This window comes from Porites lutea, chromosome 1 (assembly GCF_958299795.1).
Source record: "Porites lutea chromosome 1, jaPorLute2.1, whole genome shotgun sequence".
In the NCBI taxonomy this organism is placed as follows: Eukaryota; Metazoa; Cnidaria; class Anthozoa; order Scleractinia; family Poritidae; genus Porites; species Porites lutea.
The window spans coordinates 9,889,608-9,904,574 of NC_133201.1; the positions used below are offsets into that span (position 1 = coordinate 9,889,608).

The 14,967-nt window shown below is 40.9% G+C and overlaps 2 protein-coding genes and 1 long non-coding RNA gene across 3 annotated transcripts in view; all 3 read left to right on the top strand.

Annotated features, from left to right (window-relative positions):
* Nucleotides 1–22, top strand: part of LOC140944602 (uncharacterized protein KIAA1958-like) — a 1,665-nt gene extending 1,643 nt beyond the window's left edge. Inside the window, exon 1 of the mRNA XM_073393724.1 lies at nucleotides 1–22. This exon is cut by the window's left edge and continues 1,643 nt beyond it. The gene's annotated coding sequence lies outside the window, so the exon portion shown is untranslated.
* A 2,181-nt stretch (nucleotides 23–2,203) lies between these two features.
* On the top strand, nucleotides 2,204–4,305 carry LOC140934946 (uncharacterized). Its single transcript, XR_012165144.1, has 4 exons — nucleotides 2,204–2,319; nucleotides 2,747–2,802; nucleotides 3,384–3,447; nucleotides 3,960–4,305. It is a non-coding gene; the product is annotated as an uncharacterized lncRNA (long non-coding RNA).
* A 3,518-nt stretch (nucleotides 4,306–7,823) lies between these two features.
* On the top strand, nucleotides 7,824–11,997 carry LOC140934953 (uncharacterized). The gene is made up of 4 exons (XM_073384511.1): nucleotides 7,824–7,936; nucleotides 9,368–9,443; nucleotides 10,315–10,917; nucleotides 11,625–11,997. Exons 2-4 carry the CDS (start codon nucleotides 9,377–9,379, stop codon nucleotides 11,882–11,884), a joined length of 930 nt encoding a protein of 309 aa, XP_073240612.1. The 5' UTR covers nucleotides 7,824–7,936; nucleotides 9,368–9,376; the 3' UTR covers nucleotides 11,885–11,997.
* The last annotated feature ends 2,970 nt before the right edge of the window (nucleotides 11,998–14,967 follow it).

Genomic DNA, 14,967 nt, shown 5'->3' on the forward strand with positions numbered 1-14,967 from the left:
CTGCTTGAACATTTGCACGAATGAAGTTTTTGCGCTCCAATGGGTTTTTTGTAAAGTGACATCTGTCATTTTGTTTTGTTGACATGGCAAGTACATGTAAACGCGTTTCCGGTTCCGCTTTTTACGAACCAGCCTTTTGGACCAACAAATTCCAATAAATGCAGAATTAAAAAAAATGAGTGATTTCAAAATGGATGTAATAAAGTGGTAATTGAACTTCGTGTCGTGCAATTTTGGTCTGAAATCATACTTGGATTTCAAATCGAACTCGCGCTGCGCGCTCGTTCGATTTCGAAATCACGCGTATGATTTCAGACCAAATTGCACTCCACTCAGTTCAATTACCATTATATATCAGAATTTAGCCTCAGAAAATCTTAACTCTAATTATTGACACGACTTTCGAAAAATGAAATAACAAAATAAACCGTGCACCTGATAAATTCAAGACTCTGAAAACCATCTTTTAAACGGCACATGCCCCACCCCACGGACGTTAACAGTCAAAGCTCTCTTAACGGACACTCTCGTAAGCGGCCAGCTCCAGTAACGGAGACCTATTTCTCGTCCCGAGGGTGTCCGCTTACAAGAGCTTCAACTGTATGTTTATGGGCTATTGATTTGTAGAGTGAAAGGTTTATTTTTGTCATACACTGTTTTTCAGGATGTGTATATTCTGTGGTGAAACCAACGAATCTTTCACAGAAGAGATGCTAGACATGCATTATTGGAAGAGCTGTCCCATGCTCAAAAGATGCGACCACTGCGCTCAGGTGATAACAACAGTCAAACCCCCGTTAATACGGATACTAAGGGGGCCATATAGAGTATCCGCACTAACGGTGTGAGCGTATTAAGTGGGTTGAATGTAGAGAAAATGTAAGGGCTTTCTTCCCCCAGGGACAATGCACACTGTCCGTAATTATGAGGTGTCAGTATTATGCGGGTGTCCGTGAAGCGGGGTTTGACTGAACTTACTTTCATTCTGTGCAGCCCCAGTTCTCGGGATCTTTTTGCTCTGAAAGGTTTCAGCCCCAAAGAGTCTGAAGATTGTTTGAGAAATAAAAATAAATGTGGCTTTTAAGTCACTTCGGTCAAGATTTTCAATGATCTTTCGAAGTCGTCCGTTCATTTCCGAGTGTAATAGTCTGACTGGTACAATTTGATGTTTTTTTTTTCTTTTCTTATTAAACAATTTCTTCAAAACTGCATGCAAATTGTGATCAGCCTTTGTTGCTTGAACGAAATATGATTGACTCTTGCGTAACAATGGTATCTTTTAAGGCCTGCTGCAGGCAGGGCTGTCAAAAAGTTTTTAAGTAGCAGGCTGATAATGAATAGAAGGTGGCTTTGGAACTCGCACCAAAGGCACAAGTTTCTTAGGGCCAAGGCATCTATGGACATTTTGAAATTTAGAGTCTCGGAAGTGGAGTTTCCAGAGGTTATTAAGGGGTATTTTCCACCGCGGACACCAGGTTGTTTCGTCAGAATACACGCAAGACAGGTAACAATGCCGTCAAAATATCGCAGGCGCTCCACGACATCGCACGGCTGGAACGTTTCACAGATCTAAACCTATTATGTTATGTTTAAATATGCGTTCAATGTCATTCAAAACTGGGAAACGGATGCTTTACAATTTTATTCGAAGGTACTTATTTTTTGTCAGCAGTTATGGTAGAAGGAGATGAAAGTAGCCGGCTAAGAATGGCTATCTAGCCGGCGGTTTTGGCCGGCTACCGGCCCTTATTGACACCCCTGCCTGCTGTGGACGTCGAGTGTCGAACTTCTCTTGTGCTATTAAAATACATTGCTTGTAAGTTAGGACAACCCTTTCACTAATGAGTATTAGATTCGGCGGATGCGAGGCCAAGCCATTCAAAAATACTCTGGCCTGTGTAAAAGACCAAAGTGCTAAAAATACAGAGCTCGGCAAATGCCTGCCACTGTGTGCGAACAAGTCACTGAATGCCTTTAGTGGTAGGTTTTTAATCCTGACAGGTTGATAAAGTTAAGCGCAAGATTTTTTAGCCAATCAAATAAATTAGAAGGTTTTGTCGTTAACCAACCTCGTTCCCAGGGTTCTCTCCTACCGGTCCCTACGGAGCGAGAGACGGGTAGGAGAGACTCCCCCCCACCTACCGGTTCTATTACTTACCATCCCCTCCCATCTCTCTCAGGTGATAGAAATCTCAGGCGTTAGTGAGCATCTGCTGACCGAGTGTGAGTCCAGTGATAAGTTCGCTCAGTGTCCGCGCTGCAAGGAAGCGATTCCTAAAGAAGACCTTGATGAACACTTTGCTGAGAAAAGCTGTCAGGGTAACTATGTATTCTCTTTAGGAGTGTCAGTACTGTCAGTGTGATATCTTTTGGCAGCTGCGATCATGCCCTCTCCCTATATTTGTAACGCTCAAGAGGGCATCTCGCAAATGATAATACTGATAATGACAATAAGTGTCCGACCGCTGGCCGAAGATCCCGATTTACCTCGTAGCTTAGTAAGAAGAGCGCCAGCCGTTAGAGTGAAAAGTCAGTTTGTTTTCTTTGCCCTACGGTCAGGAGGAGTTAATTCTGTTGCGCGCAAAAAGGACGTCTGCGCAGGGCACTAACAATCTTTCGAACAGCCCTGATTTTGTTACTTGATCCTGCACACAGCTGCGCCAATATTTTCGCGAACACTGAGTTAGTTGGTTCTCTGAACAGACTAAAACTGACTCTATTATACATTTGTCTGTGTTTTTTAAAGCATCCAAGGGTCCACGCTGCGTCTTGTGTAACAAAGTTCTTGGTAATGGAGATGAGGTATGTGGTCCTTGTTTGTCAGGAAAAAAATAGTTAAGCAACGAGGACGGAAACGGCAACGAGAACGGCAAAAAAGCAATAGGTTTTGATTGGCAAAACAACAACTTCGCACGTGCATCACGCTTTTTTGTACATTTCTTTGCCGTCTCTGCACGAATACGACGTGGCACTTCTTAAATTCACGTTTTATGGAGGACGTTAACACAAGACAACGTACGATTTTCTTTTTTCTTTTTGTGAACTTAGATGCAGTTCTTTAAAATTCAACTCCTGAAAAAAATCGCCAGCATTTGACAAATGAAAAGTGTTAGAATACGAGCGATGAAGTCGTTGTTGCTTACGCTCCCTAACATCTGTCGTCTGTTACGTGCCTCCGGGAAATCTTTCATTCAATATTTGACATACTTCTATTCCAGACCATTTCACGGAATTACCTAAAACGTTACGCGCACACACAGTCATTTTAGTTTTTTCACTTATAAAATATTACACCCTACGTTCTGCGATGTTTTCTTGCTATCAGCGTCGTCGTTTCCATGCTTTTCCCTCTTTTCTTCTGAAACTATGTTTTATTACATTAGGTGTGGAGTAAGCATTTAAAGGAAGAGTGTGCTCCAAATAAGGCGAGACTTCAACAGCAGTCAGGTAAAATTCTACAGTTGCCTTTTCCTGAGCTCCTTGTGGGTTTCTGTCGCAAATTTTGCGAGGCCTTGCTTAACCCTTTAAGCCCTAAGAGTGATCAGTGTCAAATTTCTCCTTCTAATATCAATGCTTTGTAGAACATAGTGGTCATGAGAATTACAGACATGATCACACAAGATGAATTTGCTTGATATTTTATTAACTTCTCCCCACTACTTCTGTAGGAAATAAATAGGGGCAAAAAATGAGAACTCAAATTATGATGAGTGAACTGAGCATATCCTATTGACTAAGGCAATCAAAAGTAGAAAGGAAACAGTTAAAGACATTATACTCTGGCGAGAACCATGCACTGCTATTTTCGACCTAGCGATGCTGATTATCATCCCATCGCTTGTGGAGTGTTGTGTTTATTCATAAAGATTTTCTACTAAGGTTTGGGTATGTCGTGTAAAATTGAACCCTATTCTTGTGTAGTAGTATCCAATCCTTACACGTTCTTGCTTTACTTTCAGCCGCCAGCAAAGCTCCAAGCCAAGCGAGTCTTCGGAGTACCCGTGGCAGAGGAGGCAAGACCACGCCCCTTGGAAGGGGTGCAGGAAAAGGGAGAGGTCGGAGGGGTGGGGCAATGCCGAGGTGATGACACGCTTCCTACAGAATGGATTCAGTGTTTGTTTTACAGCCAAAGAACCTGCTGGAAAATTTATATTCCCTATCCTTGAGAGGCTTAGACTTCAAGTCGATTCAAACGGATTTAAGTATCTCGTCATGCCTAAGGACAACGTAATCTTAAGGTGTGACGTCGTTTAAATGAGAGACGTTGGGGCTACTACGCTTTTTTGTAATTTATAAAAAAAACAATAGCAGCAACAGGTGTGTCCTAAAATCTTATTCATTTAAACGAAACGAGTGATTTCGTATTTTCTGGAAGGCTGATATACAACAAAGTAATACAATCTACATCGGACTGTGAGGTGTCCAAGTTTATATCTTAAAGACAAGTCTCTGAATTGAAATGTACATTTATTTTTGTACCCTCAAATCAAGAAGTTTATTGTGTATCAAGTTATTTGCCATAAGGTATAAATCACTAATAGTTTTCAACATTTTGTTTATCTGCACTCTGTAACCGCCACCCGTTCCTCAAGAAAGCATACACGGATGTATTAGTCTGGTCTCGGCGCTTCCACATTCGCTTCCAGTTTTGAAGTAGCCTGCGAAGACAGCCGTCTCCTTCCAAGCAACGAGGAGCGAGGAAAGACGGCTGCATTCACAGGCTACTCTCAATGCAAAGGGGTCGTAGAAGGTGCGTGTTATATCTTTTAGGGATTTCAGTGCGGTGCCATTTTAGCGGTAGGCTTTGTATTGTTCACAGTTATTGTGCGGTTGTATATTGTGGTGTAAATAATGTCGATCAATGTTGACTTTCGCAGGTTAACATAGGGAAAGCACAAGTTACGATTCCTTTACCTAGGTTACCAGCTGTAACTATGGGGACGTTCCACCCTGGATCCTTAATACTTCTATGGATTGAATTCTAGACAACAGTAGTGACCGTTTTTCGTGCGGTTTGTTAAGAAACAAGTTAAAGGGGCTCTGTAACGGCTGTCTAGTTCATTCATTGTTAGAGAGCTTTAGATTCTAAGACGAGGACGACAACGAAAACGACGTTTTCGCGAACCAACGTCATTTTGGCGGGAAAATGTGATAGCGGCTATCGTCATTTTACTACTAGTTTTAGCGATGATGTCGTATAGGGAAGACAAGTTACAAATGTTAGGAATTTTCTCATTTAGCGAACGGAAGAGGGCTTTACCTCCTTCAACGGAAATAAGCGTACTAGCTTTTGTGGGAAAAAAAAGACCAATGCTTTCCGGTTGTCTATTTTTCCTCATTTTCCCGCCAAGGAAAACCCTAATATGAGGAAGTCATTGTTCGATTGGCCAATCGTGTTGCAGTATGACGTCAAATCGAAGTACCGATTGTTTTCTAGAAAGTTCTCGGGCGTGAAGGCTTTTCACCCGAGCGTTCGACTAACCAACCAAAAGCCACGCGCGTTTGTATCCGTTCTATAAACCAATCAACTCGCTCTATTTCCGTTCGTTTGTTGTTTCTGTTTTGTTCGCGCGTTTTCATTTCATGGTCATACGAAAATCGCTCTATCAAAGAGGTAAAAAACAAACAAACCAAATAGAATACTCATCGCCCACTTATTTCTGCCTAACAAGTTGCCTGAAAATAAAGTGGTTTTTATCTATGGTTAAATGTCAAAATAGGCTTGAACTGTTGGAAAAAACGTTTTAGAAAACTTAGGATCCTTTGGAAGTATTTTGTGTCACTGAGTAAAACCTGGAAGTGATAGTAAAAATAAAAATTGTTTCATACAATGTCGTCTGTGTTGTCTCCTTTCACGCCGGTTTTCTCGCGTGCTCCCCTACTGAGTGGTCACAGACCGCTTTGCGGTCGCCCAGTCTGTCCAAACTTGCAACGTTAGCATTACACCTTCAACACCCTGCCAGTTGAGCCTTTCTTTCCCTTGTCGATGTTGGCATACTCGAGAAAGATTTTTCATTAATCGAGTAAGATCTTAGTTGAGTTTGTGCTGCTTTTTGCTGGGATAAATAGACCCGGTTGAGACGCCGCTCCACTCATGTGCCTAACTGATGAATTAAGTACGGCGAAAGAGCGGTGTCTGAATCAATTTGGTATGGCAGTTTTAGTTTGGTGCGGCAAAAGCGGTAAGTTCAACAGAATCTGTCGAACTTTTCTTGGCTTCGACACACGGTGCGCCATCTGAATCAGGTGTCGCGCCAGTGTCGCTCCAAAGTCGGACTTATTAGTCTCGCTTGCGTAACTTGTTAGTCTCGCCTCTCTGCAAGCCGTTTTTCTTCGTACTTAGGACACAAAAGGGCGTTAGGGTCTCAGGCGTTTCTAGTGTGGACCGTGGAAACGGGGAATAAGAATTGTTGCGTGACCGAAACCGCGCATATTTTGCCAAGAAAGCTTAGGAAAGATTAATAAATGCGATTTAGAGCTTTTCCAGAACGGGTTGGTCAACGAATTCTATCGCTTGAAAGAATTGATAACTTTGGAAGAAGTGAACTCTTCAGTGGTCGAAAAAAGAAAACATTAATCGGCAAAGGCTAACTGGTCGGGTGTTGGACGCGCACCCGCACCCGCACCCGCACCCGCACCCATTTGATAAGTCTGCCCTATTCTCGTCTGTTGGCCATAACAAATGGAAGATCCTACCTCGTATGACCGGTATCACTCTAGCTGGTTAATTAATAAATGTTGTTGACGGGCGCCCCCTTGAGCGTCTGCCGTTTTTTATTGCCCAAAGAAGTAGCAGGGAAAGAACAGTTTCATTCTTGATTCTCCAAAAGAGGCCACTAAATTGCATACGTCGCATCTGGAAACTTGTTGAAACTGGAGGGAGGTCCCCATTCTTTCCTGGATATATGATCTCTCTGGCTCACGTCGCCGCTTGTAACGGGGAATCCAAAACAGAATTGGATTCCGGATTTCAAACTGTGGATTCTGGATTCCAAGTCCTGGATTCCTTGCCAGTGGAACGTCAGCGGGATTCCAGAATCTTCTGAGCTGAATCCCGGATTTTAAACCTCAGGATTCCGGATTCCACAACAAAGAAATTTCTCAGATTCCAGATTCCAAAAGCAAAAGTTTCACAGGGTTAAAAAGTAGTTCAATTTACAGTTTGTGGGGTCAGGTAATTTACAAGTCCTTCTTGTTGAAGGTGTCATCACTCACTGTCACCTAGATGGTCTTTACATTTTAGGGTGTTGAAAAGACTTTGCAAAGTATGTCATGTTTCCTAAAATGTTTCACTGTTTATCTTCTTAGCTTGGTAAACAAACTACCGGTACAGCCCGACATTTCACGGGCTTTGGTCGTCAATGCCGGCACCTGCGCTTTCGAAGAATCCACCTTCAATTATTATTCAACCCGTCACTTTCACGAACTATGAAATCCCTAATTGTCTGGTCATTTCATAAGTGATATTTCACCCCTGATATATTTTTCTGGTAATAAAAACAGGTGCCCTTTTGTTAATGAACGTCAATAAAAACGTACCATTTACAAAAATGGGGGCATAATCACCTGTTAGCCCTCCTAATCTTTTCTAGTGAATAATGCCGTATTTAACTTAATTTCCTGCAATTTGATTTGCACACCTTGGTGATTTGACGTTATATTGTATTTTAAAGCTACTCAATATGTCTAATACGACTGTTTTTTGTTGTTTTTTTTTTCTATCTGGAGTTATGCTTCTAATTGTCTGGTCATTTCATAAGTGATATTTCACCCCTGATGTATTTTTCTGGTTATAAAAACAGGTGCCCTTTTGTTAATGAACGTCAATAAAAACGTACCACTTTGCCTGCATTGACAATGACAGAGATGAACAGAGTCATTTGAACATCTTCGAATTCACCGACTTCAAAGTAATATCGTGAAGTATTTAAAAAGGGTAAGTTTTAACTGCGCGGGAGTGTTATACATAATTTCGAAACGCTTTTCTCTAGCATGAACTAAAAGGGGTGTCAGTGATGAAATTTTTAGTAATAGTTATTTTAGAGTTGTTTATACCACTTCCAAGTTTTGTCAATCAAAGTAATCAACTTGAACTTAAGCTCATGATTCTTTAAGCTTTTAGTGTAGTCTGGGTAGTTAATCAACAGAATCTAACATGTTATACGTTTCTACGGAACAATTTCTACCTATCGGTTTACTACGTGGCAAATGTTATTGTAAAAATAAGAAACCATAAAATGTAATTTTAAAGTTGGAAACTCGAACTTGACTTTGTTAGATCGAGACAACTTTGGTTACAACCGGAGTTTTGATTAGAGGAAATTGCTTCCATTTGTCATATGCATTAGTAAAAGGCACATGCACCTATGAACAGATTAAGGTTAAAAGAGAAGAGAAGTGTGACGTCACGTTACCATGGTAGCAAAATTTAAGGGGCTTAAGTAACGACAACGGTAACAACGAAAATAACAAAAAGGAAAACAACGACTTTTTGCACGTGCATCACGCTTTTTTTCACATTTCTTAGCCGTCACTTCACCGCTACGACGTGACGTGAAACTTCCTTATTTTACGCGCCCGCTTTATGGAGTAGGTGAAAACAACGCAGATATTTTCTTTTTCTTTTTCTAAACTTAGATACGGCTCTTTCGGATTCAACCCCGGGAAATTTCTCGAACATTTGACAAATTAAATGAAATTGAATAAGATTGATGAAGTATAAAACAGTGCGAATTCACTTTTAAGAGACAGTTTTTCGGTTTGTTGTCATTCAGAAATTTTGCTACCATGCCGCAACATGACGTTGTCTCATAGGTGAGCTTAAATCGCCCTTGAGTAAGGTCAGCTGGCGGGCATTGAAGTAACTTCTTTACCATTTACTATTTGCAGAAAAAACGCAGCTTTGGCCGGGGCCTGTTTAAAACATGCACCATACTCGATACTAGAAAAAGTAGCAAAACCCATTGCCCCTACGTATCGATGTTCTAAATTAAGGTTGATAGGCCTGCCCAGACTACAATGCGGGTTGTCTGCCCTTTATGTTTTTGAAACTGGTATATCAATTAGACGATCTTAAAATTAAGACGTATGAGAAACCTTCCATTTTGTTAATATGTAGATACACGGTTTTGCCCTACTAGAGTAGAGTGTCACAATTAACTTAAATAACCTCGTACCAACGCAGATAGTGCCACGTCTTATTTGCGTGTTCCTCACCATACTTTCGGCAGTTCGGCCTCACTCTTCTTTCATTCCACGGTTAGGGCATAACATTCTTTATACCTCACCCCTAAGGACCAACAGGGGGAATATTGATTAAACAGTCAAGAATGATTATGATATATTTTTCCAATGTTGATGTCTTCAGGAATCGGCAATGTTGACGCACTCGGCATTAGTTATTTTTGGCCTGCTGCCACTTTGTCTTGCACTCACTAATACTGGTAAGGTGAAAGTTTATGTAGTTGTCATTTATTATGATTATCATTATTGTTATTATTATTATTATTATTATTATTATTATTATTAAAGTTCCATTATAGTTGTAAGGGCCAAAGTTCCTGCCTAAAAAGAATAATAGGGAGGAAAAGACGAAAAAGTAAATGAAAGAAAACAGAAATGAAGGAAGGGAAAAGAGACGAAACAAAAGAAAAAGTGAGAAAATGAGTGCCCAAATCAATTTTACTTCGGGTTACTCCAGACAGCATCACAGTGCAGGGTCTTAGGCCTTTTCCAGGTAGTCATTCACGTAGGAGTAGTAGTAGTAGTAGTAGTAGTAGTAGTAGTAGTAGTAGTAGTAGTAGTAGTAGTAGTAGTAGTAGTAGTAGTAGTAGTAGTAGTAATAGTAATAGTAGTAGTAGTAGTAGTAGTAGTAGTAGTAGTAGTAGTAGTAGTAGTAGTAGTAGTAGTAGTAGTAGTAGTAGTAGTAGTAGTAGTAGTAGTAGTAGTAGTAGTAGTAATAGTAGTTGTAGTAACTAGCAGTAGTAGTAGCAGCAGCAACAGCAGCAGCAGCAGCAGCAGCAGTAGTAGTAGTAGTAGTAGTAGTAGTAGTAGTAGTAGTAGTAGTAGTAGTGGTAGTGGTAGTGGTAGTGGTAGTGGTAGTGGTAGTGGTAGTGGTAGTGGTAGGGGTAGTGGTAGTGGTAGTGGTAGTGGTAGTGGTAGTAGTGGTGGTGGTGGTGGTGGTGGTGGTGGTGGTGGTGGTAGTAGTAGTAGTAGTAGTAGTAGTAGTAATAGTAGTAGTAGTAGTGGTGGTGGTGGTGGTGGTAGCAGTAGTATAGTAGTAGTAGTTTCTTTTATTGTATTTTTTACTTGCAGAGGTTTACAACGTCACTCTAGCAGTATACTCAAGTGCTCCAGATCCAGTTTGGACTGTGACATTGCCAAAAGGTCAAATCATTGATGCAAATACAAATGATCCTAATGACCTTCCACAAAGGCTTGGCTACAAAGGGTTTATTGTACAAAGCGGAAAAAAAGCGCGTCTAATTGTTGGACCCAAAACGACAAAACTACAACTACAACTGCTTGACACTATCCCAGGAAATCTGCTTTCGACTGCCTACGTGAAGCATATAAGATCCGAGATCAATTCTGGCGCGGTCAAAGCGAGTACAAGCTCACAACGATCTGCACGTAACGCTCCCCCCTATGAGCCTAATCGTTGGCGAGGAATTCGAAGAATTTGTAACAGCTGTTATAACTATGCGAATAACAAAGCGCTTAATAACTTTGCTCAACCGGGTTTTAATCGTCCAGGCGATATTCCCCCGAGCCCGACGCATCTAACACCATTTCCCCGCCGAATTCTAGCAGCGGCAGAAAGAGATGGCTTAACACGTCTGGCACTTAACGGTCCGGTTCCCGTAGACCCAGGCCCTGGCGATAATAGACACGTGGTGGCACTCTTTGCTCTGCGAGGTTTGCATCTACGTTTATATCGGTATATCGGGCTTAAACTTTCAGAGATAAGTGAAATTGTTATGCTCTTTTAATATTCAGGGTTTTATTTTATTAGCTTCTTTAGATAATGATGAGCATATGTTAATGAGGCAGAAAATGTAAACAAAGATTCGCCTATAGTGTCTTGGATTACGTTACATGAGGCGAAAAGATATCCTAAGCCTTAAAACTAAAAAGTCAGCATTAAACCGAATGCTTTTGACTATATTACTTCTAAATCCAATAAATGCCTCGGTCTTCTGTTGTATAAGCACGATGCCCAGTTGGTAAGTCAAACAGTTCATCCTACAAAAAATACAAAACGAAACTTTGCTTTAAAAAAGCAAAAACGAAACAAAAGCAAAACAAATAAGGTAACAACAACAACAACAACAACAACAACAAGAAAAACAATGCACAATAAAAATAAAGCTGAATAAAAATATCTTTTTTTTAACGTCGACTATTGAGAGCCAATAAATATATTGGTACTATATGGGTACTATATAGGAGATGATATCCTCTATTGCAAATCCATATCTCCACCGTAGTTGAAGGAGAAATGGTTGTTTCATTCCCACGCCGTTTAGGATTACTCCATTAATAGATATTCTTTGAAGTTAAAAGTCAGTTAAAAGATACCCCTAGTTTGTATATAAAAGAATTTGTTTATCTTTGACCTTCAGGTGGTGGGGACGCCCACTGGTACCGTTTGGATGCCAACGGAAGGTGGTCTCACAAACCTGGTGAGGCAGCTGTTTGTGATTTTGACAATTCACACAATCCCATCACTGACCCTAGGAATGCAGATCGAGGTCGATTGGGTTATCGGTTTGTTGCTTTCATGTATAGTAATCCTGCTGTCACTATTGCTGGTCCACCTAACATTTGTTGCAGGAAATTATTTTTAAACGCCATGGCCTGTATACAAGGTCAAGTCAATTGAATTTATAGCCGGTAAATGAATAGTAAATAGGTCATATCCGAGTTACAAAAACTTTCAAATTGTCTTACAAACTTGAATTGTAGACCTATGATTTTTTTTAGAGATATAGAAACATGTCATATCCTTCTCCTTGTCTTTAAGAGTCATAGTTGAGAGACCTCTTGAGATGTTAGCACTTTTATACCCGCTTGCGCTGTAAGTTACCTTAAATAAATCGCCTGTAAAAGTTGTCCTTCATTTAATGCACCTTCTATATGCAAGCTTACCAGCAACGCAACCTCTCTGAGACCACCACCAGGAATAACATGCATTCGAACATAAACATACATATAACACTGATATGTTACAACCAAATAGATGACACTAAGAGTACACAAGAAATTTATATATTCACCCCGAATCATGCAGAAATCGCTTAATAAGACCATAAGTCAACTCAAGAAAGTGGAAAGTTATGGAAGATGAAAAAATACATATACAAAACTTGTCCAGGTATCAAGTCTGTGTGGTACCCCAAATTCCAGTTATTCGAGAAAATGTTTTGAACAAAAACATAGACCGTAAGTGCCATATTGGTATACCTCGATTCCCTATCCTTGGGTTTTGACTGGTACCGGGCAGGGGCGTATTTAGGGGGAGGGTGCGGGGGTTCATACCCCTCCTCCTCCCGCCCCGCTCACCCTGGAGATGACCTGCGGCTTTCCAATACAACTGGTATTCTGCAAAATATAGAGATTTGTATAATATGTATTCTCAGCAGTTCACATTATGTTCTTGCCTAAAAGCCCTCGTCTTCGTATTCGCTTTTATAATTTGTTTCCGTCACCAATCAGCTACGCATATCTTAGTGGAGTACCCCCCCCTAAGAAAAATCCTGGATCCCCCCCCCCCTACCGGGTCTAAGTTATCACGGTCAGAGATACGAGGTCTGGTTTACTTTCAGCAGTGAAAATTCCTGCCCATTCACCACTTTAGAAACTTGAAAGAAACTGGGCCAAGTTAACTTTCGCAAAGACTTGTGGGATCGATACTGACCCATTTTTCCATTTTTCCTGTCCTCAGTAACAGTCCCAGAAGTCTTTGCGAAAGTTAACTCGACCCAGTCTCCTTCTTGTATCTAAAGTGGCAAATGTTAATAGGCCACTTCCGAGTTCCAAATACCCTCACTTTCAAAACGAGGCTAAGTGCACAATCTTTCTTGTGCAAATGAGTCTTATTTGATTGACAATGAAAAATCATTTCCATATCAAAGGCCGAGCACTTAACCTCGTTTAGATGCAGAGGCACGGGGGAACTCTGAATGGCCTATTTTTATTATATTTATCCGGTTTAATGAAAGATTTTTTACATATAATTTTTATGCACTTTTGCTGGAGTTTTTCTTATTCTGTCAAGTAGTCATAACAAAGACGTCATTTTCACATTTGAATTATATTTTTTTCTATTTCAAACACATACACGCATCTTTAAACTAGGTGTGTCTATTTTTAGTTACCATTTCAGACCACTCTATACTAATCACGTGTGCGTAAATGCATGATTTTTAACAGAACAGACATGACATGATTCCCATGACTTGAATTGGGGTAAATCAAGAGAGAATGAATTAAAATAGAATGACCTACCTAGAAACGAGGGCTCCATGTCTTTCAAGAAGGGACTTTGTAGTCTCCGCTTTCTCGCACTTTCTCGCTTTCATTTGTTTCAGACCGTCTCTTACTTAAGGGCACTTAAGATGGATACTTAGGAAAACAACACCGTCAGTACACTAGCTTTCGTGCATTTTATAGGACAGTTTTTTCTAAGATTCATTTAGGAGTCATTAATACGACAGGCTCCTCCAATCAAGATGGTTTTATTCGAATTTTTTACAGTTTTTATAGCTCTGTACGTAAACACATAAAATTGAGGTGGTTGTTACACATAAGAAGGCCTAACTCTGATTACAGAAAGAGATTCATTCAAGTCAGCTAAACTGTCATTAATTCCCTCGTCAATTGTCCCGAACAATGTTTCCTTTGACCATTGTTTCCTAAGAAACCGTGACGGTCTTCTTCCTTTGAGTCCAATATTTTCTCTTTGGTATCTGGAATCTGCAAGAAATGAAAACTGTGTTGTACGACATGAACAACATACCATATACTCCCCCATCTCCTCCGAGCGGAGGAGGAGGCGGGGTGGGGTGGGGGAAGGATTGTTTAGCCGTGTGTGACGGCGACGGGTGGAGTTCAGTAGAGAGAGGCTAAGTATAAAAGGCTTTTAATTGGCTAAGTTAAATGTCCTGCCAATTGGCAAGGATTAGGAGGAAGAACCACCTGTGGTACCGTTATTCTAGAATGCACTTTGACGTAACTCTTTTGCCCCCCCCCCCCCCCCCCCTCCTCCTCCAAAAAAAAGTCAACTCCCGCCTTGTGGACACCCCACTTTAACAGCCGAACACCCAACCTCGTCCCCAGGGCGCTTTTCCCTGGCTTTGGGGGCCAAAGCCAGGGAAAAGCGCCCTGGGGACGAGGTTGCCGAACACCCCGATAACTACGGACAGCAGCTAAATCCCACGATAAAGTAAATTACAGACATTTGACTGAAATAAACTCTTGCTATTACGGACTCAAGCTAACGAGGACACTAATTAAGGTCCCTACAGTGCCCGCTTTAAAGAAAATCGACTGTACAGTGGAACCCCGCCATACGACCACCCCGTTATTACGACCACTTTTTTGTGGACTCAACAAAAGCCCACTTAGTTTCTTATCTGAAAAACCCGAATCCGACCACCCCGTTAGTACGACCAACGACCACCTTTGGGAGTCCTGAGTCATTATTTTCTTTATAAAATTACCCCGTTAATACGACCAGACAAAATGCTTGGTGGGGCTCCTGAATGAAAACAGACACAATCTGACAAACATTATTGCATTACTACTATGAATGTTTTTAGGCAAAGGTTTTAGTGGTTAGCATTACATCCGCTAAATTGCAGTGTTCAGTAGAAAGGATGCATGAATAAATAATAAAAAAGGTCTGAAAGACTTCACTTTGCAGCATTTCGAGGCTCTCAAAGTTATTTTGCCTTCTTGTTTCTG

What these genes read in the sequence shown, in the direction of transcription:
- LOC140934953 (XM_073384511.1), top strand. Translation starts at nt 9,377, where the DNA reads ATGTTGACGCACTCGGCATTAGTTATTTTTGGCCTGCTGCCACTTTGT. An exon ending in TCTTGCACTCACTAATACTG is followed by an intron (nt 9,444 to 10,314) that starts GTAAGGTGAAAG and finishes TTTTACTTGCAG; the next exon opens with AGGTTTACAACGTCACTCTA. An exon ending in GGCACTCTTTGCTCTGCGAG is followed by an intron (nt 10,918 to 11,624) that starts GTTTGCATCTAC and finishes TTTGACCTTCAG; the next exon opens with GTGGTGGGGACGCCCACTGG.